The following is a 27476-nucleotide window of genomic DNA, read 5'->3' as shown; positions in this document are numbered from 1 at the left end:
CAGGTTGACCACTGAGGGCTGCTTCCCAGTCCAGCTCTGGCCACAGCTTGGTCTCTGGTCCAGCCCTGGACCTGTGGTCGTGGGGGCTGGGGTCACCAGGAGCTGGGGTCATAAGGCCTCCAGTCACCGGCGGGCTGGGGTCATGGGCCCTGCAGCCATGGGGCCTGCGGTCCTCGGGGGCTGGGGTCGCAGGGGTCGGGGTCATGGGGACTGCCGTTTGGGGACGCTCAGCTGTTCTTGCTTTCCTGGAAAGCTCCGGAGATCTTCCAGTCTTTCGTCAATGGTGGGACTGGCTACTCCTTCGAGGTGGACTGGTGGTCGGTGGGGGTGATGGCCTACGAGCTGCTGCGAGGATGGGTACGGAGCTCCTGTGACCCGAGGGCCAGGCCCCCAGAACCCCCAGGGTGGCCCAGAGAGCTGAGGCTGCCCCCACCCCTGGGGCTCAGGGACGTCCATGCTCCCTCCCCATTAGTGAGGCGGCACGCTGGAGGGGGCTGGGTGGGCAGAGGACCGTCCCGCAGGGCTGCACCCCGCCCCCAAGCTTCCCTTGAGGGTCCTAGGTGGTGGGTCCCCCTGCCCTCCCTGCAGTGGCCACGTCTCAGCGAGTCCTGGAGCCCAGGAGGCTGGAGCCTCATCGGCCCCCAGCTGCCCTTCCCATCCCCTCGTGGGGGCCCCCGAGGCACGGCACCCTCAGACGGCCGGCCCCGCTGCCTGCTGCAGCCGGTCCCCTGGGGCCAGGCCCTCTGCCAGGGGGAGGTACAGGGGCCCTGAGCTCCCTCCCTGGCTGAGGCGCAGGCTTCCCGGGCTCTTCTCTGGGGCCGCCCTGGGGTGGGGTGGGGCGGGTGGGCGCCCTCGAGTCACGGGGAGGCGCCTGCTACAGCGCTGCTTCCCCTGCCCAGAGGCCCTACGACATCCACTCGAGCAGCGCTGCGGAGTCGCTGGTGCAGCTCTTCAGCACCGTGAGTGTCCAGTACGCGCCCGCCTGGTCCAAGGAGACGGTGGCCCTGCTGCGCAAGGTGAGCGCCTGCCCCGCCCAGGGCGCGGCAGGCCGGACATGGGGCGGGGGCCCCCTGGCGAGGCTGGCTGGACACGGGGGGCCGCTCCCTACATCCCGGGCCGCGTGTCTGTCTCTGCTCTGGTTTCCCGCCTGGCCTGGCCCCAGGCTCCTCATCTTGTAGTGGCTCGGCCTGTGTGAGTGCTGGAGCGGCTCTCAGTCCTTATTACTTAATCGAAGCCTCGCGCTGCTTCCATCACTGATGCCCCAGCTCGGGGCAGGTCACCCCAGCGTGTGTCGGGGAGGCGGTCGGGGCCTGGTCCTGCTCAGGCCCGGCTCGTCCTGTTGGAGTTGGGCGGCCACTGTCCACTGCCAATGGCCTGGCCAGCCCCCTCACCAGAAGCAAGCAGAGAAGACCCCAGACCCCCCTGCCTGTCCCGGGCCACGAGCACACGTCTGCAGCAGTCCCAGGGACTCAGCCTGTAGAGACTTGAGGCGGTGGTGTTGCCGCTGGTATTCGGCTCCCGCGGTCCAGGGCTGGGCCGGGGTCAGCCCCCGGCCGGCCAGCCAGCCAGCTCCTTCCTCAGAGTGGTGTGCCTCAGACACACTGTGCCCCGAGGCCTCAGGACAAGCGAGGAGGGGCGTGCTGGACACGCGTGGCCCAGGGGGCAGGTCCTGGCCGGTGCCCAGAGACCCTGGCCCTGGTAGTGTGGCCAAGCACCTGGAGGCCTCCCGCCCCCAAGAGGGGCTCTAAAGCAGCCTTCACCGCATGCTGCTGTGTCCACACTGGCCCAGGTGGCTCCAGGGGCACAGTGGCCCCCAGAGGCCCAGGTGGGGGTGGGGAGGATCCACACACCGCGCTGGGGAAGCCTCGGCCAGGGTCTCCAGTACTCGCCCTGGAAGGGGTGGCTGTGATGGTAGCCAGTCCTGCAGGGCCGCCCTGGGCCCGTGAGCGTTAGTCCCGTCCTGTTGCGACGCTGAGCCAGTTACCGAGAGCAGTGAGCCGGGCTGCAGCCGCCGCCTGCTGGTGGGTACTGGGAGACAAGACCTGTGCCGGGGCCGCTGACCAGGGCCTTGTTCCAGCTGCTCACCGTGAACCCCAAGCACCGAGTGTCCAGCCTGCAAGACATGCGGGCGGCCCCTGCTCTGGCTGGCGTGCTGTGGGCTGAGCTGAGCGAGAAGAAGGTGGAGCCTGGCTTTGTGCCCAACGTAAGCCCGTGGGCCTGGGGTGGCCAGGGCGGGCGAGGGCAGCCGGGCACCAGCTCAGCGCCATCTTCCACAGAAAGGCCGCCTGCACTGCGACCCCACCTTCGAGCTGGAGGAGATGATCCTGGAGTCGCGGCCGCTGCACAAGAAGAAGAAGCGTCTGGCCAAGAGCAGGTCCCGGGACAGCAGCAGGGACAGCTGCCCGTCGGTGAGTGCGGCCCGGCACCCGGCCGCCTCTGCTCTGGCCCCTCACCCCTTCCTCCGTGGTGGGGGACAGAGGCCCCTGCCTGCCCAACTCTGGAGGGTCACATGGTGCCAGGCTCTGCTCCCATGGTCTCGGGGTCGTTTCCCTGCGTGTGTGCGCACGCGTGTGTGTATGTGTGTGCCTGTGTTTGCGTGTGTGCACACCCATGTGCGTGTGTGCATGTGTGCACGTGCAGGTGTGTGCACGCCAGTGCACCTGTGTGTGTGTGCGTGTGAGTACACTCGTGTGTCTGTATGCATCCGTGCGTGTGTGTGTCCATGTGTGCCGTGCCTGTGCGTGTCTGTGCATGTTTGTGACTGCACGTGTGTGTGCATATGTGTGAGTGTACTCGTGTGTGTGTTCGTGTGTGTGAACACATGTGTTTGTGTGTGGGGGGTACACTCGTGTGCATGTTTGTATGTGCACGTGTGTGTGCGTGTGTGTACGTGTGTGTGCGTGTGAGTACTCGTGTGTGTGCGTGTGTGAACGCATGTGTTTGTGTTTGTGTGGGGAGTACACTCGTGTGCGTGTTTGTGTGTGCACGTGTGTGTGTGCGTGTGAGTGTACTCGTGTGTGTGCGTGTGTGTGAACGCATGTGTGTGGGGGGGAGTACACTCGTGTGCGTGTTTGTGTGTGCACGTGTGTGTACATCTGTGGGCATGTCTGCACTTCTGTATGTGTGAGTGCAGGCGTGTGTGCACGTGTGTGTGCGTGTGAGTGTACTCGTGTGTGTTCGTGTGTGAACGCATGTGTTTGTGTGTGAGTACTCGTGTGTATGTGTGACTGCACGTGTGTGTGTGTGTGCGTGTGTGAGTACTCGTGTGTGTGCATGTGTGTGAACGCATGTGTGTGGGGGGGAGTACACTCGTGTGCATGTTTGTGTGTGCACGTGTGTGTGTGCATCTGTGGGCATGTCTGCACTTCTGTGTGTGTGAGTGCAGGCGTGTGTGCACGCGCGTGTGTGTGAGTGCATTTGTGTGTGTGTGTGTGTGTACACGTGTACATTTGTCTGCCTCTTCTCATGAGGACACTGCTCACACTGGGTGGGACCCCGAGTCCAGGATGACCATCCCATTCACTTGACTGGTGGCATCTGGAGACTTCGTTTCACATTCCTAGGAATGGGGTCAGGACCCCACCCCGGGGACGCGGTGCAAGGTGTCGCAGCCGCCACGGTCCTGCCCTTGGAAGTAGGGGTTCCCCCGGGGAGCAGGGGGTCCAGCGTGGGCCTGTCCCCCGGATCCGGCTGCTGTTCACAAGACAACTAGGGCTGCAGGAGTGGACGGTGGGGTCACAGCGGCGACACTAAACCCGCCACCGTTCCTCTGCCCCGGGCTCAGCGGAGCCTGTGAGGACACCCTGGGGAGCGGCTCTCACACCTGGGGGCCCTGTGCAGCCCCATGCCCGGGTCCTGGGCAGAGATGGCGCCAGCTCCTCCTCTGTGCAGGGCCCTCCCTGGAAGCCTTGGCTCCTCGGGGAGCGGGTAGGTGGGCTCCCATCCCCTCCCCATTCCTTGGGCTGCTGACGGTGGCCCCTGGTGTCCAGTGGGGGCACTGCAGGCTGGTCCAGCTTTCTTTATTATGGCCCTAGGAATTGATGTGAAGTCGCTCAGGCGTGTAACTCTTTCAACCCCCATGGACTGTAGCCCGCCAGGCTCCTCTGTTCATGGGATTCTCCAGGTGAGAATACTGGAGTGGGCTGCCATTTCCTTCTCCAGGGGATCTTCCCAACCCAGGGATCAAACCCAGGTCTCCCACACTGCAGGCAGACTCTACCATCTGGGCCACCAGGGAATTCCTATTGGGTCTTAAACTTACCTGGCGCCTCAGTGGTACAGCATCTGCCTGCATTGCAGGGTACTAGAGTTCGATGCCTGGGTTGGGAAGATCCCCTGGAGGAAGGCATGGCAACCCACTCCAGTCTCACCTGGGAATTCCATGGACAGAGGAGCCTGGCAGGCTACAGTCCGGGGCGGCATTGAGTCGGACACGGCTGCGTGACTAACACTTTGTCACTGCGGGGTCTTAGCTGCAATGCTCATTTGTTGCAGCCTGTGGCATGTGGGATCTTAGTTCCCGACCAGGGTTCTGACCTGCATTCCTTCATCAGGAAGGTGGATTCTTAACCACTGGACCATCACAGGAGTCCTTGGGCCAGCTTTTTTCTTGCTGTCAGACTGGGAGCGATGGCTTAGCGCTCTTTATGTGAAAGAGTTGAAATCAACACTCCTTATTTCCACTTTTTACTGTCGCCTGATAAGTGTGATTTATTTACGCTTCTGCACACAAGTGCCTCAGGAAGATGGTCTGCAAGCGCCTTCTTCCGGTCTGTGGTTTGCCCTCTGCAGGGCGGCCCCGTCTGCAGCAGAGTCTTTGGTTCTGATGAAGCGCCGTCTCTGCTTTTTCTTTCCTCCTGTGCTTTTGGTGTCATTTCTAAGACGCCGTTGCCTCACTTGAGGCCACAGGCCTGTGCCCTCATTTTTGTTCTAAGTGTTTTGTAGCCTTCTCCCTTGTGCTTGAGGCTCGGGTCCATTTTGAGTTAGTTTTATGCACAGTTTCAGGTGGGGCCCAGCCTGACTGTTTTGCGTGTGGACACACGTTGTCCAAGTGCTGGTTGGGCTCATCTTTCCCCCATTGAATTGCTTGGCACCATTTTCAAAAACGAATTGACCGTGACGGAGGGGCTTGTTTGTGGACTTGCACGTCTAGCCCCCGGATCCGTGTGTCTGTCCTGCCGGGTCCGCCCTGCCGTGACGACCGGAGCTTGGGTGAGTTCCTGGGTCAGCAAGTGCGGGTCCTCCAAACTGTTCTAATTTTGCAAGACGTTTCAGCTCCTATGGGTCCCTTGCATCCCCAGGGCATTCTGAAGGGCTTAAGAATTCTGTCTGAGTTGCTCAGCAGGTCATTTGTGACAGAGTTAAGGATTGGCGCCTGGTCTGGGTGCCCGAGCCCTGTCGCTGCCCACCTTGGTGACATCTGGGGTCAGGTGCTGTGGGCACTGGCATTGGTAGGGCCTGTGGGTGTCTGCCCCGAGGACTGTGTGCAGGGAACCGCCACTGGCACAGTGGTCAGGGTGTGGGGTGTTTGGGGGGGAAGCAAAGCTGAGTTTCCGTGGAGTCCAGGGAGAGCCGCCTGACCTGCAGGGACCTGAGTGTGGGTTATGCCCTGTGCCCAGCAGTCATCAGCAAGGAGCCCCAGAGGGTCATGCGTATCTGTAGCCTCCTGAGTCTGCATGGCAAAGGCTCCAAACGCCCGAGCAGGCCAAGGGACCATGCACGTGTGCCGCTAGGAGGAGAGGGGCTCCGGAGCTGGACGAGCCGCGCCCCAGCGCCCCGCTGACCGCACATGCGCACTGCACGCACCTCGGGCAGGCGCGGCCCTGGGGCGCGGCGCCGCCCGCACCGTCCACCTCTGATGGCGCTCCGCCCTCCTAGCGGCTCCTCCGGCCGGTTCTCTCTCCTGGGAGAGCCGGGGCAAGGGAGGCTGCGAGACGGAGCCCAGCTCCTCCCCGCCCGCCGACCCCCGGCCGGCGGACAGTCCCTCTGCGCCTGTCGCCCGCCCCAGCCTCGCTCCCCTTCTCCCGCATCCTGCGCTTCCCTTGGTCTCCGGGCATCGGGGGTCATCTCCTGCCTTGACCTCGCCCCCGCCTCTGAGTAGCCCTTGCCTTCAGTCCAGCGCTGACTCAGGCCAGAGTCTTTGCCCCTGTCCAGTCGTCATCGGCGCTATCAGGGAGGACGACCCCGTTTAAGCTGAAAAATCCCGAGTCAGTTTGCGTTTACTACCCCTAACCTCCTGAACATCGCAGCTCAGCCTGGCTTGCCTTATACGGGCTCAGAGCACTCAGGTCAGCGCCCAGTCGGCAGCCACCCGACACAGAGCCTCTTTTATAACTCATTGTTGACTTTATCAAATACTGAAAGTGGAAAAGGGCGCGTCCGGGTCCAGGCTGGGTGTCAGTGCGTCAGCTGTTCACCCTCGGGGTCGCGGGGCTGACCAGCAGCTGCGGCTGCCGTGCAGCATCGCATCGGAGGATCAGATCCCGTGTCGCCAGCCCGGAAAAGGTCCAGGTCAAAATCGGAAGTACCCTCTCTGCCGTCTCTTTGTCACTTTCACACCCCTCTCAAGTCAAGAGACTCCAGCCATGGTAGCTGGGGGCCGGCTCGATACTCGGTCCTCCTCGGTGAGTGCAGACTAGCGCCCTTCCTCCGCGCCACAGGCGTCGGGAGGAAAGCCCTGTGGGGTAGGGGCCGCGAGCCGCAGCCGGCGGCCCTGTCGATCAGCTGTGGGGGAGCCCGCATCACGCTCCATGGAGGCACCTGGCCCACCACTGGGTTAAGAGCTGTCCCCTCTCCCCTCCTGCCACAAGCCAGCTGGTCTCCGCAGGCCAGGCTCATGAGTTCAATGGGAAACAACAGGAACAGCATCCTCGGCCCACCTTGTGCTGTGCTCGGTCACTCAGGCGTGTCCGGCTCTTCCACCTCAGGGGTGTAGCCCACCAGGTTTCCCTGTCCATGGGATTATGAGGGAAGAAGGCTGGCATGGGTCGATATGGCCTCCTCTGGGGAATCTTCCAGACCCAGGGATCCAACCCATGTCTCTTGCGTCTCCTACATTGGCAGGCAGCTTCTTTAACACTGCTTGAAGCCCTCAGATCCCCGCAGATAAATGCAGACTCCAAAGTCTTTGACGGTGGCGCTTAGCAGCGCCATTCCACTCTAGAGGTGGGTTTGTTATTTCCTATCTAGGCTAGTTTCGGGAGAGAGGCTAGTTTCAGGAGCTTTCACTGGGCTTTTCCATGATAATGTTATTAGCTGCTACTCCACAGGTCAAGGAACTAAGAGAATTCGACCAGATGCCAAATATTAATACATCCATCTTGGTTATGCATACAGCCACCAGGGGGAGAAGCCGCCCCGGTGGGTTGTGTTGGGGGTCCACTGTAAGACAGCCGTGGGCCAAGTATCAGCTCACACCTGTATTCAGCAGCCCTCTGAACAGCCGAGTGTTTGCCTTCTCCCATGTGCAGACATGCAGGGAAGTGGCCGTGGATGCCTTCAGGAAGGGCTGGGGTGTCGCTGCCGTGTACCCTTGCTTGGGCCTTCCTGGCCAAGAGCTTGGCCCTCCTTCAGCCCACAGGTCCAGGTCTGAGATCTGGAAATGAGGAAAAGAATTGCAACTCTCCATCCAGGTGGCCGTCAGCCTGGGGCTCACGCACGCGCGATCTGAGTGTGTGCGTGCATGCAGGCACACGTGTGTGAGCACTGGCCATCCACCTCTGACCGTGAAGGCACCGTGATCGGTCGGACACCCTCAGCATCCCAGGCTCAGGTGGCCTGCCTGCCTCTCCAGCAGGAGGCCTGTTTCCACGGTTATACCCCCTAAGGGTGGCTGAGTTAGGTGAGGTCAAGGCGGTCGCCGTCCGGGATCCCATCATGGCCTCTGGGGGACTCGGTCCTGAGGCAGATCCTCCTGAACTACACGCGAACCACAGGGCTTCCCCAGGGCGCTGTGTCCCCAGCCAGCTCATTCCTTGTCTCCCTCGGGCCCTCCAGAAGAATGTGGTCATCTGGGGGGGTCTGTGGGTCTTTACTCTTGAGTGTGCTGGCTGCTCCAGCCGCCCACGTCTCTGAGCCTTTGACCCCATCCCAGCATCCCTCTAAGGCTGTTCTGAACCTTCTGACCGCTCCACCTGGGCCACCCTTCCAGGTTTCCAAATTGCAGTGTGTTAGGACGCACTCACGCCAGGGCTCCTGCAGGGGGTTAGCCCCAAGTTGTGCAGGGCAGACTCCCCCCTGTCCAGCCCCTCCCAGGCCTGTCCTTCCCTCTGGGCAAGCAGTGCCTCCCTCCCCAGCACGTCCAGCGCCTGCCTGCTGGGGCTATGCGTGGCTGCAGAGCCGGTGGGGCAGGGTGTGGGGGCAGTGCTGTTTCATCTGCAGGAATGGGAGGGGTCCCTCTTCTCTGGCCGGGGTGGGGCCCTCCCGCAGGCTCAGGAGTGCGGGGCATCAGGCTAACCTGCCCACTAACGTCCTCTCAGGCCCCTCCCACGTCCGAGGCCCACTTCTTCTGTCAGAGCCTCAGTTGGATGCAGGAAACTTCATGGCTGAGTCCAGCCCTCTTAAGTTCTGCGGCTTAGACATCTCGGCCTGGTCTCCCGCAAGCTGTCCGGGCCGCCGTGCAGGGCATCTCCACGCTGCGCCTTGGGCTACTCCTTGGCGGCCCTGAGTCTGAGGCTCGGATACCCAGGGGCCAACCACGACCCCCCCAGACCCACGGTCCCAGGGGCCAACCACGACCCCCCCAGACCCACGGTCCCAGGGGCCAACCTTGACCCCCCAGACCCACGGTCCCAGGGCCAGCCTACCAGCTGCACCCTCTCCCGACACTCTGAGGGTCTCAGGAACCGGGGTTCGCAGGCCAGGGGCCTGTGCCATGTCTTGGATTTGGTCACTGTGGGACCGACTCCAGCCCCCGGCCTGAGGCTCTGCTTCTCGAGGCCACCTCTGCTGCCCACCTTCTCAGGCAGGCCCTGGAAGCAGGTCCTCACTGGGTTTGTGACCAGGAGGACCCAGTGTGTGTGTGGGGTGTGAGGAGTGGCCTGGCGTGGCTCCTGGACGAGTCTGGCTCTGCAGACCCTGTGGCCGCCTCGAGACGGGGTCAGGCGTCCCTCTGTCCCTGGCTAAGTGGGGGTCACCAGGAGACCCCAGCTCCTGCGCGCTCTGGTTGCCTGGGGCAAGGTGGGCTCCGCAGAGCTGGGGCGGGAAAGGGCAGGCACGCGGGAGGAGCAGGCCGGGGATGCCCAGGAGCCTCCCCGAGGGACGTGCGGGACGCTGGCAGGCGCTCACTCTGGTGTCTTTCTGACCGGCAGGAGAATGACTACCTTCAGGACTGCCTCGACGCCATCCAGCAGGACTTCGTGGTTTTTAACCGAGAGAAGTGAGTGTGCGTGTTGGGGGCCGGTCAAGGGGGCAGAGAGGACTTTGGGGAGTGGGGCCAAGGCTTTCTGGCCACAGCAGACACATGGCCTCAGTGGGGCTGGGAAGCCTGACTCCCGCCCTCCTCAGAAGTCCTAGCAGCAGCCCTGGGGGGTGGGTGGAGGGAGGCCCCTGTGCAGACTTGTGGGGGAGGGGCTCCTCAGCACCTTAAGGGCCAAGCTTGGGCATTTTCCACTAAGGGCAGAGTCTCCGGGGCAGACCCTGGGCGCACCGCCCAGGTGAGGGGCCCCAGCTGTTACATCAACCTGAAACCCTCACTCAGCCACTCGGGCCGGGGCAGGAGGGACAGGGCTTGAGGGCAGGTAGATACGACAGCCTCAACGTGCTGAGCCACCTGCTCTGGTGGACCAGGGAGGCCCAGTGCCGTGGGGCCCAGGGGAGGAGGGGCCGGGTGAGATGCAGAGGACTTCCTGGAGGCGGCGGCCCTGGGTCTAAAAGCTGAACAGGGCTCACTGCTGCTCTGTCCTGCCTCAGGGTCCAGGATGACATATGGACCCTGGTTTAGGACACTGGCCACCACCCTGGAGGTCAAGGCCTGGGTGGTAACGGGACTCGGCCAAGCACTTTGTTCCAGAATTCCTGACCTGCCTCCTTTTAGCTTCTGGCTGGAAACCAGCTGAGACCCACCAGCCTACTGCCTCAAGCCCAAGGGCTGTGAAGAGCCCACAGAGGGGCCAGCTGGATGCCCCGTGTGCCCGCAAGCCCCGCTGAGCCAGTGTGGCCAGAGAGGCTTCTGCCCAGGCGGAGATGCCCAGCAGTGGTCCCTGTGGAGCTCCAGGCCGTGTTCCTGAGGGGGTGCACCCCAGGAGTCCCAGGACAGGCCCTGGGCCAGCGAGCCGCATCCCGGGCTGCTGGCAAGCCTGCATAAAGCCCCCATGTGTCTCCCCAGGCTGAAGCGGAACCAGGACCCCACGCCTGAGCCCAGGGACGCGGCGGAGGCCTTGGCGGACAGCAAAGGCGTGCGCCCAGCCCTGCCTGCCTGCAGCGCCATCTGCCCCTCGGCCGGGAGCAGCTAGGCCACCCCTGCCCGCTGCCTGTGGAGTCAGCTCAGGCCCCACCGGAGACCCGGGACCCCCAGAGGGACGGGGCGGCCAGAGGCCCAGCGTCAACTTTCCCAGAGAGCTGCGCAGCGTGTCCAGGCCCAGGCCCAGGTCGGCAGCTCCAGGCACCTGGCTGGACGGCACCGGATGGTCTGACCGCCGGGTCTGCCCTCTGGCCCTCGGGGGCATGTGGTGTCAAGAGGCTGCCATTGTGGCTGAAAGCGGGGAGCACAGAGGGTGGGCGCCCCCGCATGATGATGGAGGGGCCCACAGCTCCCGCCCAGGCTCTCCCCGGGCCTCTGGGGTCCTGCCCCGCCCGCTGTATATAGGCCGCCCCCGCCGCTGGGGCCCAGGGCCTGCCCGGTTCTTGTCCATCGCGGGGGACGGGCGCGGGCCTGAGAGTGTTTTATACACGTGCGTTCTGGTCGTTTCTGCCGTGTTTCTGTATAGTTTCCACCTCTGAGAAAAACAACATGAGAACCTCCTGGTGTCGGCTGGTTTGCTTGTCCCGTGCCTGCTGCGGGCAGAAAACGCTCGTCCGTGACCTAGGGCATTCCTGCCGGGGCGGAGCCTCCTGGAGCTCCGGTCTTCGGCCTGGGGAGGATGCCCATCTCCTGCCCCAGAAACCCTGAGGCCGCTGTTGGGTTGGGGTGGAGGTGCGGTCTGCTGGGGGGCAGGGGCAGAACCTTGAAAACAGCAGGGACCGGAATGCCCCAGGTTGGAGCAGCTCACGGGCCCCCCTTGCCTAGAGTGGGGAGCCCACCTGGGGCCCCAGGGCACTGCGGAGCCCGGGTCTGGAGGTGGGCAGTGCTGTGGGGTGCCCGGTGGTGGTACCAACCTCCAGAGGCTCTGGGTGGAGGCCTGCCGGTGCTGGAGGTGGGAGCCGGGCGGGGAGGCCTGGGGTTGTGCGGGAAAAAAGCCGTGCTTTGTGTGTGTGTGTGTGTGTGTGCACATCTCAGGCGCGTTTTGAGGCCCTAAGGGACAGAGTGCCTGTATCCTGAGTCAGTGGCCGGCCTGCGGGTGTGGCCTGGCCCCCTGATCGCCTTGTCTGTCCCTGGGGAAGGGGACGCGGTCTCAGTGCAGCCCAGGAATCCAGCACTGAGGCCACAGGGACCAAATCAACCTTAGCAGACGGACCACAGGGCAGACCTTCCGGGGGGCTGCCCAGTCCAGCACAGTGCCCAGAGCCCCGGGTTCAAAGTGGGGCCAAGGCTGGGCATGGAGGCTGGGGCCCCCCAGAGGGGCTGGCCACATGAACGGGGCTGCCCACCCTTCCTGGTGCTCTTAGGGTGGAGAGCGTCCCACAGCTGAGCATGGAGGCTGGGGCGCCCCAGGGGGGCTGGCCACGTGAGGGGGGCTGCCCGCCCTTCCTGGTGCTCTTAGGGTAGAGAGCGTCCCACACCTGGGGGACAGAGCTGGCAGGATTTTTAGGAGCAAGGCTGAGACCAGGAAGCCAGCCCAGCAGCTCCATCTTCTAGAAAGTTCTGGGGGCAGCGCCATCTGCGGGGCTGGATCAGAACCCCGGCCTGCTCTGCTTTAAGTGGGCAGCATGAGCTCCCCACACGCTGTACTGCCCCAAACCCTGCTGGGCAGCTTGTGCCCACCAACTAGATCATGGGTAGGGGTCCTCCCAGTGCCCCTCTCCTTCTGGGTGTCTGGCTGTCTGTGACCTGCAGGCCTGTGGTGGGCAGAGCCCCTGCCCACATCTCAGACCCAGCCGGCCCTGTAGTGGTCTGGCGGTCCGGCCTCCCAGCCGTCTAGAGGCAGGACCAGGTGCTGCAGGGTGTTCTCGAGGGTGCCACGCACGAGCCCCTGGGGGATGGCGTAGGGGCAGAGAAGTCAGGGCTCTCCACACGCCAGGGGCTTCCAGTCCAGATGCCTTTAATCAGCGCGGTTCCATGGGACTGGGGCCGCTGGGCTGCGGGTGGCATGCAGGTTCCTGACTACAGTGCCCTCGGCACACAGGATGGCTTCTCTAATCAACTACTAGGAACACACGTCGTAGGAGAAGGAAGCACTCGGCTCCGGGCCCCTGGGGCCCCTGGAGGAGGAAGGGCTCTACGGACGGCGTGGGGTCTGGTCCCTGGGAAGTCTGAGAAGTACAGCTGCCCGCAGGGCATCCCTGCGGGCCCCTGAAGTAACAGCAGCTCGGGCGGGGCTGGGACGGCAGCCGAGTTGGGCACGAGGGCACCATGCCCTCCGCCTTCCGTCCTGGGCGTCTCCAGAGGTCCCCGTCTTCCGAGGCCCCCAGGTTTGGGGCTCCTGAGCTGCCCCCGCCAGCATGCCCAGCCCCTCTGCCCGCCCTGGCAGTGAGACCTCGCCCATTCAGCCTCTCCCGCGGGGGCTCCCTGTAACGGGCCGTGGGAACCCAAGGGGAGAGGTGCTGGGGAGGGGAAGGGAAGGCCAAGCACCTTTCAGAGTGGGTTCAAGGAAGGAAGGGAACAAGGAGGGGGCCGGCCGCCCGCGGCAGCACCTAGGACAGCGACGTGATGTGGGAGCGGCCGCCAGGGGGCGCCATGATCTTCTGGGCCGTGCGCCGCGCGATGTGGTCGTCGGCCTGCGAGCCTGCGGGAGGGCGGGGTGGAGGCCGCGCTGGGGGACGGGCAGACTCAACGCCACACCCCAGGGGCCAGGGCTGCAGACCCCACGCTCCCCGACCTGGCGGCTCCCCCGGGCAGGTGCGCCCCCACCGAGGCCTCAGACGAGCAGGCTGGTGAGGCCAGGTGTGTCTGCGGCCGGAGCCTGCAGGTCAAGGCTGGCTGTCCAGGAAGCCTGTGCAGAGGGGCCCAGGCCAGGCCAGCCCCAGCGTCCCTCCTCCGGGTCTCGCCCTGCACGGGCCCTGGGATGAGAGAGGGCTGGCCCCAGCCTTCAGGACGAGGCTGGATCCCGGAGGCCGGCAGGGACTGGACATCAGGGGCTGGGTCGGCCCCCAGTGGGGCAGGGAGGCCTGGCTCTGTCTCTAGGGAGAGCCTGGCTCAGCGCCTCCCTGCAAATCCACACCCCCGACCCTGAAAGCAGAGGCTTGAGCTGGCAGCTACAGGTGAACCCCTGAGACCCCCAGCGCCGTTCCTTGGGCACCTCACATGAGATGCCAGGGCTGGGGGCTGGACACGGCCCTCGGGGCCCAGGTGCCAAGGAGACCCAGCAGCCCAGGCCCCACTCACCAGACAGGCTGAACCCCGACTGGTGCAGGTTGCGGAAGGGGGGCACGGAGATCTTCCCGGGGCAGGACGCGCGGGCCTGGGCCCCGGCCCCCGGCTTGGTGGGCGCCATCACCTCGTGGACCGGCCCGTCGTAGAGGCCTCGGGGCACGCCGTGGATCTCCGCCAGCTGGGGGCCGAAGCGCTGGGTGTGAGGGACACTGAGCCGGCCCCAGGCTCGAGGGCAGGGCCCCCCCACCCCCGGTGTCCACCCGTGTGTGTGGACACACACCTCCCTCCCCCGAGGCAGGCAGCATGCCCAGGGCAGGTCTGGGGGAGCTGGGGTGCGGGCAGCCTGAGACAGGAGTGCCGGCAGGTCAGGGTGGCCTCCACTCCCGCCCTGGGGAGGAGCCAGTGCCAGTCCCAGCCCTGCCCGGGGGCTGTCCCTCCAGATACAAGTTCAGACGATGTCATCCTAGACAAGCAGGAACGGGGCTGCGGTAAAGCCAACCCGCGTGTGTAGTGGCCACGCGTGCGTGTGCAGCTGGGCCTGTGTGCACGCGTGTGCACGCGTGAATCACTTGCAGTTGTGTGCAGGGCCTGGACAAACACCTGCACGCCTGCCGGACGCAGCGGGCCGCTGGCCGAGCCCCAGTGAGGGATGAGGGCTCACGGACGCTGTCTGAGCGTCCCGCTCTCCTTGCTGAATTCACTGAAGGGCAGGTCTGCTCCAGGGAAATGCTGGGCGACCTCTGCTAGGCTTGGTGGCCGTGCCCCCAGGGGCGGCCACTCGGGGTTTCCTTGGCCTCACACCCACACTCTCTGCAGTGACGTGGGCGGCCTGGTCACGAACGCGGGTGAGGATCCGCCCGGACCGGTGAGGCCACCATGCCTTTCCAACAGCAGGGCGGCCAGGGGCAGGCTGACCGCGAGGCCTGAGAGCCCTACCCGCCCACCCGCCCGGCTCAGGCTCACCCGGTTCCGGGCCTTTATCCTCTTGTAGACGAAGTCAGGGAAGGTCTTGCGCGGGATGAAGCGGCCGGTCCCGGGGGTGACGCACAGGGCCCCATCCTCCAGCACAATCCGGCCCTGACTGACAACCACACTGGGGGCTCCTCGGCACTCCAAGCCCTCAAAGATGTTGTACTCCACGTTCTGGGGGGACAGCGGCCCTCTGAGCCCTCGGGAGGCCTTAGCACTGCTCCGAGTCTCCAGGGCCAGGGCCCCGGCGGGAAGCGTCCACTCAGCCTGGGTTCGGGTTTCGGGGGGGCAGCTATGTCTGCACCCCTGGCTTCTTGGGCATGTCTCCCGAGGGCACAGAGTGGGTGAGCTCTCCCCACAGACAGGGTCCCCAGCCCCCGCCAGCCCTGCCCATCCCAGGATGTCCAGGATGGCCGCAGGGACCCCCCCAGACCCTGAGCTGGCCCCCATGTGGGACCGGCTTCTCTCACCAGGCTGTGGCTCTTGGCAGAGATGATTCTCGTGGCCCGGGGGTTCCATATGACCAGGTCGGCGTCGGAGCCCACGGCCACCCGCCCCTTCCTCGGGTAAAAGTTGAAGATTTTGGCCGCGTTCGTGCTGGTCACCGCAACGAACTCATTCTCGTCCATTTGCCCCGAGGCCTGAGAAGCCAGAAGGCGGGGTCAGGGGCGCCCCTCCCCGGCAACAGGCAGGGCCTGGTCTCCGGGCTCCCGTGTGGACACGGCTGCCCTCCAGGCTGAGGGCAGCGTGCCTCAGTCAGGCCTGCAGGTCTGGTCCTCCCCGGGCACTGAGCCCGTCTCCACGCTCGCTTTGTGGGCAAGTGAATGCTGATGATTCCACAATGACATCTGTCCCCAGAGGACGTGACTGGCCCCTGGCGGTGGCCAGGAGCCTGGGGTCAGGGCCTCGGCCCAAGGGGAGGGCTCAGGGCCAGGGCTGGGGGCGCGGGGGCGGAGGCCCTAGGTGAGACAGACATCTGGGGGAACCTCAGTCCTACTGGGGAGACGCTGTGGTGTCGGGACCCCCCGTGCCTGAGGCCAGTGTATCAGGACCAGGGCGGGGCCTGACGACACGGAGTCTCCTCTGGGGGACCAGGGCAGAATGTCTGCGGACCCCAGCGTGACCGGGCTCGGGGGAACAGCCTGCAGCCTGCCCGCCCCAAGCTCTGCTCCCCGCGGAGACTTTGCTCGTCCAGGGGCCTCCCTTTGTGGTCCCGCCAGCTCCTCCATGGGGGACCCCGCGGCCCTTCGTCTCACCCACCACACACTTCTCCCAGACCACGGCCATGCGCTCCTCTACGCCGTTGGTGCCCTCGGGGATGAGAGTGAAGTTGTCCCTGCCAACGGCCTTCTGGGCGGTGGTGAAGGTGCAGTGGGCGCTGCCAGTCACCTGGAGGTCCCCGCTGTGGAGAGCCGGGGTCACAGGGGCCCAGGGGGCTGTCCTCCCCGAGCACCCCCACCCCACGCCTGGCCACGGGGCGGAGTGTGCCTCCGGGGTGGGGCCAGGAGGTGGGCGCGGGCTCCCTGGACGGCAGGGTGGGGAAGAGCCCCGCAGCGGGGGGCCGCAGGACCAGGGGCTCCCTACCTGGACAGCAGGGCGGCGAGGTGGTCCGCGGTGCTAGGGTCCGGGCTGATGGGGGGCGACGTGACGAAGGCGGCAGCCTTGGCCCAGTTCTTGCTCCAGCAGTGCGAGCCGTCCGCGCCCAGGCCGGCGGTGATGGGCTCCCCGAACACCACCACCCCTGTGGCGAGGCGTGAGCGGCACCGCGGCTGCGGGACCCGCCCCCCACCCCCGACGCCAAGGGCTGGGCCAGGCCTCCCACCGCGCTGCCCCTCCATTTTCTGTGAGGAATGCTCCCCAACCCGGGGCACCTGGCCCGCCCGGGCCTCCTACGCTCCTCCTGCCGCTCTGCCCCTGCCTCACCCCGCCGGGGCACAGACACACCAGCCGCCCCGCCCGCCACGGACCTGCCTCCTCCGTGGCCTGGCCCCGAACCCACACCCGCCCCCACCCGGGAGGTGTCCAGGGAGCAGCAGCTCCGCCCGGGGGCCAGCTGGGCGAGGCTCTTCACATGACCCGAAGGTGCAGGCCTACTCACCACACCACACACACACACACACACACACACACAACCATACACACAGACACACATCATGTAAGCACACACACACACCCCACACACTCAGAGACACACACGGTATGGCTCGGACACGCACTTCTATGCAAACAGGGCCCTTAGCCCCACATGTGATTCAAGGCCCCCTGTCAGGCCCCACTGCTGTCTGGACACTAGGGAGGCTCAGGCTGCCCCCACAGGCCGTGCCCGCACCCCTCACACGAGAAGCCCCCTGAGGAGGCCGGCAGGCTTCCTGAGTCCCCGTGGGGCCGCCCTGTGCCACTCCAGGGGGCTGTGGACCCCTGAGCCCCTCCCCGCCCCAGCCAGCACCCACCTCGCCGCTTGGCCCGGGCGATCACGTCGGCCGCGGCCTTGCTCATGACCTTGGTGACGTACAGGGGGCAGCTGGCCTGCTTGGCGATGGTGACGGCACGGTACACGGCCTCGGCCTCCACCTGCAGACAGGCTGCTCAGGCCGCGCGAGGCTGGGGCTCCTGACCGCAGTGAGCCCGCGACGCCCCGGGCCACCCATGATGCCCAGCCCAGACGGGCACCCAGGGGCCAGGACCCCAGCCTGGGGCTCCAGCCCCGAATCTGTGCTGGCCCGCGCCACGCTGGAGCAGACCACCTACCCTCTGAGGCTCGCGTGCAGGCCTTAGCGCGGCCCACAGGCAGGGGGCCAGGAGCCCTGACTCGCGTCCAGGCGAGGACAGTGGGGTCACAGTCCTGCCCAGATGGGGGCCCAGCCTACCCCCGATGAAGGCCCATCGGGGCAACACAGGCTCACACCTACCTCCTCGGGGTGGCTGAGCACGTGGCCCTCGGGGCCGGTGATACCGAGTTCCAGCAGCCGCTTCTGCTCCTGAACACACAGCTTGTTTCAGCCTGGGAGCAGTGCAGGGCCCTGAGGGCCTTGCAGGGTGCGTCCACAGCCCAGAACGCCTGACCCTGAAACCCCAGAATCACCCACCTCCTGGCCCCACCCTAGAGGCACACTCCGCCCCATGGCCAGGCGTGGGGTGGGGGTGCTCGGGGAGGACAGGCCCCCTGGGCCCCTGTGACCCCGGCTCTCCGCAGCGGGGACCTCCAGGGGGGAGTAGAGGGGTTGCACTCTGAAGGGGGTGACTCCAGCTCCCCAAATTACGGATGCAGGAGCCCCAGGGCTGCGGAGGGCTGGATGCGCCCAGGGTCGCAGGCCTCCTCAGTGAGAAGGACAAGGCCCCCCAGCCCCCTACTGCTGCTTCCCCAGTGGGTGTGTGCAAGCGGTGTGCAGGCACGGGGGCATTCACGGCTGGGGTGTGCACGCATGGGGGCGGGCTTGGGGGCTCTGCACAGCCAGGGGTGGGGCCGTCTCAGGCTGGTTCACCCCCAGGTATGAGCACAGCACCGCTGGTGTGGAGGAACTCGGGGTGGAGAATGGGGGAGGAGGGGACCGGAACAAGCCCCTCCCACAGCACGCACCTCCCACGCTCCTGCACTAGGGATGTGCCTCCTCCTGGCCCAGAGCCCACCCCCTGCCCTGGAGACACACAGCACGCACTGCCCGGAACCCCACACGCCCCCCCTGAGTGTCCCCGCCTCTGGTGAGCTTGGGAGCTGGAGAGGCCAGTGGGTCCCAGGAAGCTTCTCTGCGGGTCTGGAACGTCAGGGTGGGGGCTGTGTGTGTGACCCGCCCCCCCAGACTCCCAGGTGGCCAGGAAGCTCCCCTGTGCCCCCTTCCACTGCCCGGCCCCTGTGGGCACTGAGGCTGGTGGGCAAACAGTGGGGGCAGAGGCCTGGGCTTGCGGGGAAGTGGGCAGAAGGGCCAGGGCCTCCCCCGGCAGCAGCCTCGACAGAGGACCAGGCCAGGGACTCCACAGGTGCGCCCATGGGCAGAAGGCACAGCGCTACAGGGCCCAGTCTTGGGCCAGAGAGCACGAGAACCCGCCTCAGCGCCCCCTCCCACCCCAGGAAGCAACACCTCAGTTTTGGAGAATTTAAGGTCAGACGTGTGAGGATGAGGGAAAGCCTGCTGTGGCCAAGAGCCCGCAGGCTCCCAGCACCCTCCTGCCTGACCTTCGCCCTGGGCTAGCTATCACCCGGGCCAGGTTACAGGCCCCCTCCCCCGGGGTCTATGGCTCTGCGCTCGCAAGGCCAGTCAGGGTCACCCCACCAGCCCCACCTCGTCCACGATGTCCCCGTTCTCCGCGTGCACTTGGGCCACGGCCCCCAGGTCCCGGATGACACTGAAGATCTCATACATCTGGGGAGACGCAGGCAGACCACGTGGGGCTGAGGCCACGCCCCCCAGCGCCCGCGGAGCCTGCCTGCCCACCCCGACCCTGGCTCCGGGCTCTACCTGGCCGTCTGTGCACTGGTGCTTGTCCTTGTACGCCATGAAGACCAGGAAGGAGTTCACACCTGGGGGAAGCAGGAGAGGTCGGATGCCAGGAACCTCCCTGGCGCCTGGGGTGCCAGGTGAGGGGGGCCTCTCCCAAGGGCCTCACCAGCTGGCCTGGCGGACCTTGGGCATCAGCCCCACATACTCCAGACCAGCCTAGACTGGGGCGGAGACATCCAAGCCCATCCAGCTCCTCGGATCTGAGGTCAGGAACCAACTGTTCCCTAGCAGCAAAGCAGGTGAGAACCCACACACCCTTCACTAATGCACCCCAAACCCACTATCACTTACCCCCCCAACCGCCCCTAATACCCCACCGCATCCATCACTCACCCCCATGGCCCCCAACACCCACCCTCATCCATCACTAACCCCCACGGCCCCTAACACCCCACCACACCATCACTAACCCCCCACGGCCCCTAATACCTCACCTTCATCCACCACTCAGCCCCCACTGCCCCAACACCCCCCACCCCATCACTAACCCTCACTGCCCCTAACACCCCCCACCCCATCACTAACCCTCACTGCCCCTAACACTCCCCACCCCATCACTAACCCTCACTGCCCCTAACACCCCCCACCCCATCACTAACCCTCACTGCCCCTAACACCCCCCACCCCATCACTCCCCCTCACTAGCGGCCCCCCATCACTGCCCCCTGCCCGGCAGCTCAGGAGTGGGGTGACGGCTGCAGGTTCCGGGTCTGCACCTCTGCTCTGAGCCGCCAGGCTGCAGGCCCCCAGGCCAGGTTGGGAAGGACCCAGGAGGCAGAGCTGCTCCCTGTTGAGGCCCCCGCCTGCCCCCGGGTGAGGGCTCCTACTTGCCAAAGGTCATGGGCCTGATGTCCATCACTCTGGAGGGAACCTCCCTGCCTCCGTCAAGTGTGCAGTGGAGCAGGCGCACCGCTTCCCAGGCTGAGAGACCAGTAGCCTCTTGGCCTAGCCCGGACTCTGACGCCTGCACCCCCGTCCCAGGTCCCATCCTTGCCGGCCCCTCTGACCCGACCCTTCCACTCCCGGCTGTGAGCTGAGACCACACTCAACGCTGATCACCAGAGGTCAGTTACAATGTCCACCTGACTTTCCTGCAAATCCACTATAAACTTTGATGTGGTCTTAGCTTCAAGACTTGATTTAAAAGAACATTTAAGCCTGTTTATAAGCCGTCCTGTTTCCGCTGAGGCAGCAGTAGAGGACTGGGCTTTAAGGCGCCTCCTTCTAGAGGGTCTTCAGGGCTAAGAAGGCTTATCATGCTTTTCCTTCCTCCAGGCCCAAGACACACGGGGATCATGCAGACAGCCGTGACCCTATGTCCGCTTGTGAAGAGTCAGCCCCAGGATGCGACCCGCAAGTGCGGGCACAGCTGACCTCTCGGCCCAGCAGACCTTCGAACAGCTCTTGTCCAACTTACCCCACGCCCGGCCACCTGCCCTGGAGTCGGACGGATGCAGCGTCCACCCGACCCCAGAAGTGCAGGCCCCGCAGCCGCCCCTCCGCCCGGCTGGCCTGCTGCTCACCCTTGTCCCTGACCAGGGCCTCCAGCTCCTCCCTGGTGCTCTCATGCCAGCGGGGGATGTCCACGTGCAGGGAATAGTCGCAGCAGGCCCCGCCGTCCGCTCGCTCCCGCCACTGCTCGTAGGCTGCCAGCAGGCTCACCCCCGCCTCGGGGAACACGTGGTCCACTGCGGGGACAGCGTGCTCAGCTGAGTCCCCCACTCTGGCCGCCAGAACCGCGTGGGTCTCCAAGGGACAGTGGCTTCACGCTCCCAGGAGACCAGGAGGCGTGTTTGAGAAAAGCAGAGGAGAGACCTCGAGCCTTATGTGGGGCTGGGGCTGCTGGGAACTGCCCATCCATCCTGCCCCTTGTTCCCAGCCTCTCCCTGAGCAGAGAGGAGGACCTCGCTCCCCAGCAGACGCCCCCTAAAGAGCCTGGCCAGAGTGAGGTGCGCCTGGCGGGCGGGGTGGGGTGCTGTCCACAGTGCTGAACCTGTGAGCCTGCCCACAGCGGCAAGTGGGGCTGGCTTCCCTCGCGCCTCCCTGACCACGCACACCGTGGAGGGTCCCCTCCCACCCTGGAGAACCAGGGCAAGCACAGGGACACTGCACTGTCCCCCTGGCCCCGCCGGCAGCCCCGCGGCCACGGCCTACACCCCACGCACAATCTCTGCCAGGCGCGGGGAGAGAGCTGGGAGGGTCAGCCGGTGGGAAGGCACGCCCACCCGGGGTTACAGGCAGACGTTGTGCCTGCCTGCACACCCCTCACGAGGGTTCCGCCACACGCCCAGGACGCCGTACTGCAGGCGCTCAAGGCTGCAGCCCTGCGGAGGCCAGCCCATGCCTGCAGCACCTCCATCCTCACAGCCTGTTGGACGCCTCAGCACCAGCAGGAGATGCAGCCAGGAGGGCATCCCACTCGGCTCAGGCCCCCTGCGACCAGCAGGACCACGGGCCTGAAACAAGAGCGCTCCCTCGTCAGACCCGGGGGCGGCCCACTGCTGGGTCTGGCCACTTGGTAGCTCACTAAGCCACACCGGGCTGGGGCCTGTGAAGCTGGCCCGAGTACCCGGCGCAGCCCTTCCCGGGAGGCAGTGGCAGCGCCTGCCGTGTGCTCACGTGCAGCCTGGCAACCAAGGTGCCCCTCTCACTCCACCCTCCCACCCCCTGCCTCCAGCCCGACTGTGCAGGGAAGCATGACGTTTAACCACGCGCTGCCTGAGGGCACCGCCAGGCCGCAGTGCAGCCGGGGTTGGACCAGGTCCAGCCCAAGCGGAGGCGCCCGCCCTCGGTGCTGTGGAGCTGATGGGTCTCAGGGAAGGAGAGGGGCTAAACGCTGGCTTCCTGTCTGGGCTCCTGAACTGACCACGAGCAAGTTCACGGTGGGAAGTGAACCCCTCACAAGCTGTGAACTGGGCTTCTCCGCCACGCACAGAGCTGAGGCACATCAGAACGGTGCTTGTGCCTGTATGGGGCCTCTGGGGGTTGTTGATCGGATAACAGTATTTTTGTCATCCTTTCTGTAAAACACCGCCTCCACCATCTTTAGCTCTTCTGGACACGAGTTTCTGCAAACCAAGCCTCAGAGAGAGTGAGGTTCAGGAGCAAATGTGTCTGACATTTCAGGCAATGCAACCCCTGAACTTGTCCAAGGCACTTGGGTCTTCCAAACCAGGACCTTGGCCAGCTGCTGGCTTCCCAGGAAATAATCAGCTATGGGCACATTCCAGCGGAAACCCCAGGAGCGCTCAGCGCTGGCCAAAGCGTCACACTCAGGCTGAGAAACTGGGCCGGGCACAGCCACTCAGCACCTCTCAGAGTGAGTGCAGTAGAGAGGGGCTGTGGCCGATTCATGTTGAGGTTTGACAGAAAACAGCAAAATTCTGTAAAGCAATTATCCTTCAAAAAATAAATTATATTTTTTTTAAAAGGAGAGAGAGAGAAAGAAAAACAGCCTGAGAAAACTCCACCAGGGAAAGCGCAAACCCGCCAGAGGCCCAGAGCTGGGACAGACCACCCCCCGCCCCCACGGACGACACTCACATATCATGGTTGTGCCCCCCGCCAGGGCGGCCTTGGTCCCCTGGCAGAAGTCGTCAGCAGGGGTCATGCCCAGGACGGGCATCAGCAGCCGCGTGTGGACGTCGACTCCACCTGGCAGGACCAGCAGGCCATGGGCATCAATAGTTCTGATGCCCCCAGGGACAATGAGGTTTTCTCCAATTTGCCTGAAAGCAACAGAGATCCGCTGGTTAGGAAGACCCCTGAGCGAATGTGAATGGGGCCCCTGGCAAGGCCACGGAGCTAGGACGCCTGCCCTTGGGCTCCCGTCCTGGAAGCGAAGGGCGATACAGCCAAGGCCTAACTGGACCCGCCCCTGACGCTGCTGGGGAACAAGCCAGCCCCAGGGGCTCCGGACAGCCAGCACGGAGGACCCCACCCTGAGCTGGTCACTGAGGTGTCCATGCGCGGCCTTGCTGACCAGAGGCTGGAGCTGCCTCACAGACATGAGCAGAGAAACGAAAAGGTGTGGTCAATAAGCATTTATTAAGCACCTACTGTGAACCCACAGGTACTGAAGCTGTGATAACAGAGAAATGGGAAGCCTCGTCCTGCTCTCCAAGGCCTTGCTGAAGGCACGAGAGGGGCTGGAGTTGTTTCCAGGGAACGAGGTTGTGGGAGAGAAAGAAACACGTGGATCTCGCCCAGAAGCAAGCTTCCGGGCAGCGTGTGAGCAAGGTGTACACAGGTGACCGCGAAGAGGCAAAAACTCACTTTATCAGGCCGTCCTCCACATACAGGTCAGCGTGAAAGGACTGGTCATCATTCACGATCTTCCCCCCTCTGATCAGGAGGCGGTCACTCTGTCCGAAACAAACAAATAAACGGGGGCAAGCTTGCTCCAAAGCGAGTGACCCAGCAGTACGCCGAGCACCAGCTTCCCTCTGAAGTCACGATGGAACGCGTGTCTGTATGTGTCCTTTGGACACGGTCTGTGCGTGTGAGACCAGCACAGGGCCTGCAGGGTAGCCACCCCACCCCGCGGCAGTGGCCCTCGGAGGCGGCTGCCCACAGTCCCTGCACGTGGCCCACACCCACAGTCAGGCGGTCTGGCCTCACCGAAGACGCGGGGCAAACGGCCAGCCAGCTTCCCATGTCACCGTGGCCAAGCCATCGCGTGGCCGCGCATCTGACCACGGGCATGCCGGCACGTGCGTTGCCCAATTCCTAAAGCCCATGCCGAGGGGGAGGCGGGCCACGTCTCGCTTGGCCCTGTGGGCCTGGAAGGCCGGCCCTCCCTGTCCACCCGCAGAGGCGGCTCCAGCTGGGAGCCGGGCCAAGCTCCTTTCAGAATCTCCGCGGCCTGTGGCGGTGCCGGGAGGCGGGGGTTAGGGCCTCGGCAGGCAGGGCCTTCCCGTGGGAGGGCCGCATCCCAGTGAGTGGAGACAGATGCCACACACGCAGCCGTCACAGGCGGTGACACTCGTAAGCACACAGAGGGACCTGTCGGGCTGCAGCAGGAACCGAGAAGGGCCGCTCTGAGGAGCTGATATGGCCGTGACTCAGGCCCAAGGCCAGCGAGCAGCCTGCGAAAAGGCCCGGGGCAGAGAAGAGCCTGGCTGATACAGGATGGGGGGTGGCAGGCTAGGGTGGGACGTGCTGGGCCTGGGGGGTCAGCGGGCCACCACTGGTGCCTCAAGCTGTGTCTAAGTGCCTACAGAGAGATCACAGTGGCCTGGGTAGAAAGTGGTCCTCATGTTCAAGGACAGACACAGGTCATGGTTGCAGTGGTGTCCGTGTGTCTGGATGAGATGCGGGGGGCCCCTGGCTGGGATTATGGGGTGGATGAGAGAGGGACTCCAGAGAGGCTGAGAGTCAGGGGGCAGGAGCTGATGACATAGGGGCTATGGGGGTGCAGGCCAGGAAGACACTGGGGCGCTCGCAGCTCTGGTCGCCCCAAGGAGGTGAACGGTGTCAGGAAGTGCGGCTGTTAGGGGCACCCCATGGCACGGAGCTGGGCCGCGATCGGTCCACTTCTGACGGTTGGGACGGAGGGGAGATGGGGGGCTGGTCACGGGCTGTGGAGGGTGCGGGGTGACGGCCAGGCCTCAGTGGAGCAAAATGGCGAGAAACACAGAAAGGAAGGCAGTGGCTGAGAGCAGGATGACGGGTGAGGACCCAGCCCTGCGGCACCTGCCCCACGAACTTGAGCCTCACACTCCCTGGAGCTCGGGCAGCCGGAACCACAGCTCTTTCACGGGGGTCTGGCCCCGGCCCGGGGCTCCTGGGTGCCCACCCAGAGGCCAGGGTGGGACTCCAGCTGGGAGCTCTGGTTCTAAATCCAGCGTCAGCCTGAAGCCAGGACGGAAGTGTGCAGGGCACTTAGCAGCTCTCTCAGGCTGCTGAGGGGATAAATAATTCACGGCTTATGAGCCAGAGCGCATCACTCTATTCTTATTAACCTCTAACAGTTTGGGATGAATTCTCAGATTTCTATTGACTCAAAGTAGAACCTCCGCCCCACAGTCTACAGAAGGGTGGCTGACAGGCCACAGGCCAGACGTGATCCCCAGCTGTACAGTCTGCCCAGCCCTATGCATCTCGTGTTGGCTGAAAGACATCATAAGAGGACTATATGGAGACTCATAAAAATTATATGAAATTCACATTTCAACGCCCATAGCTCAACTTTACTGGAACCGCCGCACCCGTTCCTCCCCAAGTCACCTAGATGGCTCTCATGCTGGGCTGGGGAGCCGCACCAGAAACAGTGAGGGCCTCACAGCTGAGAATACCTCCTGGGTGCCCCGCCGCCAGCTCTGGTCTACCCCGTGGACCGGCCCCAGCTGCCAGGACCTCTCTCCACTGGGTCCTCAGGGGCTCACTGCCCAGCCCCCTGGGCCCCAGGCCTGGCCCTGACCGGTCATATTGCAAGGACCCACCTCGCCCAGCTCCCGAGCCAGCGGCAGAGCCTGGCTACCTCCTCCTGCAGGGTTCCCACTCCACTCAAACACGCCCAAGCAGAGGAAGGGGAAGGCTTTGGGCAGGAAGACTGTGGTCTGAGTCCCCACTCAACCCCCAGTTTTCAGACTTGGGCACCTTCCCAGGTTTGGAGCCAAGAGGGGAATGCAGCAGCCCTCAGGACCGGGCTGACAGTCTCCTGACCTGGCCATCTGGCCTCTGACCCTCCCAGAGGTGGCACCACCCTCCGCACCCTGTCCAGCCCCGGTGGGCTTCCTGCATCAGGTCAGAATCTGGGCCAGTCCTGAGGCAGGACTCCCTCCTTCCTCCCTGAGTGTCTCAGGATGTGAACTGGCAACCCCACCGCACCCTCCCCTGAAGCCAAGCGCAGAGCTGGGGCTCAATCCACGGGCTCCCAGGGCAGGCTGCCCCCGGGCCCCCAGGCACTTCCCTCCCTCTCGCCCTCCCCCTCTCCCTCCCTGCGCTGGGCTCCCGGCTGCCTGGAGGGGCGGCTTTGTTTCCTGGCAGCCCTGGGTGGACAGTCGGACTTCCCCAGCCTGGGGCGTGTGGTGTTAGAGGGTCTTCTCCAGGGAGCCGAGCTGCCTGGGTGCTCGCTCAGTGACGAGGGAGCACTCTCACTACCACCCTGGCCGGGGGCCTCCAAACTCCGGCTCCAAGGAGGGCTCCAGGCGGCCAGGGGCTCCGGGGGCTCCCGGGGCTGGGGCTGAGCGCCGGCCTCAGCTGCTTTGTCTGGGACAAAGAGCTCCCGGTGCGGCGGGGGCGGCACAGGGGGCGGCCGAGGGGCGGGCTGCGCGGGAATGGCATCTCTGCACCCGAGGCCGGCGGCTGGACCACCCGTGTCAACAAAGGGCCGCGCTGCCCGCCAACTCCGAGCGGAGCTTCCAGAGAGGCCCCGCGGGGTTGAGGGGGGGAGGCGCATCTGCGCTTTAGGAAGCGGGTCTCCCCGCCCCCACCCATCCCCAGGCCCGAGCCCTCCCCGGGCGCAGAGGGGGGTCTCAGGGGAGCCGGCTCCCTGAGGGTGTCCAGCGCGGTGCTCGAGGGCCCCCCGGCTGCGCGGGAAGGAGCTGGGCAGGAGGTGGCAGCGCCGGGACAGGGCGCAAGGTGAGGCGGGGGCGGGGGGGCTCGGACGCCGAGGGAAGGGGACCCGGCGCGGGGCCGGGAAGGTCCTCCCGTGGCCCGGAGGCCGGGCCCCGCCCGGAGCAGGGGGCGGGAGGCGCCGGGCTGGCCGGGAGCTGGCAGCGGGGCTCACCGTGATCCGGGGGGTGCTCTTTTTGCCCTGGAAGGACATTCTGCTCCTCGCGCCGGCGCCGCCGTCTCCGCTGGCTCGGGCGGGGCGGGGCGGGCCTGGGGGTCCCCGGCGGGGGATGCACCAGCTAGGCCTCGCGGGGGAGCCCGCGGAGCCCGGGTGTGTACGCGGGGGCGGCGGGCGTCCAAGTGCGAGCGCGCCGGGCCGCGCAGCTTGGCGGCCGGCCCCGCCCTCGGCCCCGCCCCCGGCCCGCAGCTGCTCCTGGGTTCTCAAGCCCCGCCCCGCCCCGGCTCCGAGAGGCTGCCGCCGACTCCGGCTGGGCCCGCGCTGAGGCCGCTGACCAGCCCCGGCGGAGGCGGCAGGCGAACTCTTGCAGGCGGAGTGGGGTGGGGGTGGAAAGACGGTTGCCACCGGTCCTGGCCAGTGTGTGGGCAAAGTTCCCCGCAACGCCCCCGCCCGGGGTGGACAGGGAGAGGGGTCCGGTAATGATCTGCCAGGCCCCGCCTCGCCCCTGGCCAGCCGGAGGCCCGCCACCAGCTCCCTGATGACCCAGGGCGCCCAGGGCCGCGGGGACCGCGTCTAGTCCCAAGTCCAGGCTGAGGATCTCAGGGAGCTGGACTCCGTCCTGAAAGACGTTTCAGGCCAAAGCTCGGCT

General features: G+C 65.3%; 2 protein-coding genes across 3 annotated transcripts in view; one reads left to right on the top strand and one right to left on the bottom strand.

The window, feature by feature from the left end:
* Positions 1-10959, top strand: part of STK32C (serine/threonine kinase 32C) — a 72898-nt gene extending 61939 nt beyond the window's left edge. Inside the window, exons 7-12 of one of the 2 annotated variants that reach the window (XR_011252210.1) lie at positions 254-357; positions 900-1016; positions 2078-2203; positions 2281-2408; positions 9309-9376; positions 10325-10959. Coding sequence is in view for 1 of the 2 variants with exons in the window: in XM_069568003.1 (XP_069424104.1) it covers positions 254-357; positions 900-1016; positions 2078-2203; positions 2277-2408; positions 9309-9376; positions 10325-10451 (674 nt within the window). In the remaining variant the exon portion in view is untranslated. Of the gene's footprint in view, positions 1-253; positions 358-899; positions 1017-2077; positions 2204-2276; positions 2409-9308; positions 9377-10324 lie in introns of both variants that reach the window. The other variant, XM_069568003.1, reaches the window with a different exon arrangement.
* A 1380-nt stretch (positions 10960-12339) lies between these two features.
* Positions 12340-27248, bottom strand: DPYSL4 (dihydropyrimidinase like 4). The gene is made up of 14 exons (XM_069568002.1): positions 26825-27248; positions 23368-23456; positions 22636-22820; positions 20616-20780; positions 19051-19112; positions 18874-18954; positions 17506-17574; positions 17047-17167; positions 16181-16337; positions 15857-15998; positions 15067-15237; positions 14591-14770; positions 13640-13805; positions 12340-13040 (listed from the first exon to the last, which is right to left on the bottom strand). Exons 1-14 carry the CDS (start codon positions 26861-26863, stop codon positions 12949-12951), a joined length of 1719 nt encoding a protein of 572 aa, XP_069424103.1. The 5' UTR covers positions 26864-27248; the 3' UTR covers positions 12340-12948.
* Between the last annotated feature and the right edge of the window lie 228 nt (positions 27249-27476).

Source organism: Ovis canadensis, chromosome 22 (assembly GCF_042477335.2).
Source record: "Ovis canadensis isolate MfBH-ARS-UI-01 breed Bighorn chromosome 22, ARS-UI_OviCan_v2, whole genome shotgun sequence".
Lineage (NCBI taxonomy): Eukaryota > Metazoa > Chordata > Mammalia > Artiodactyla > Bovidae > Ovis > Ovis canadensis.
The sequence above is the reverse complement of the archived record's forward strand: the minus strand, read 5'-3'. Positions and strand labels throughout refer to the sequence as shown.

What these genes read in the sequence shown, in the direction of transcription:
- DPYSL4 (XM_069568002.1), bottom strand. Translation starts at nt 26,863, where the DNA reads ATGTCCTTCCAGGGCAAAAAGAGCACCCCCCGGATCACG. An exon ending in ACCAGTGCACAGACGGCCAG is followed by an intron (nt 18,955 to 19,050) that starts GTAGAGCCCGGA and finishes GCGTCTCCCCAG; the next exon opens with ATGTATGAGATCTTCAGTGT. An exon ending in GGATAAAGGCCCGGAACCGG is followed by an intron (nt 13,806 to 14,590) that starts GTGAGCCTGAGC and finishes TTCGGCCCCCAG; the next exon opens with CTGGCGGAGATCCACGGCGT.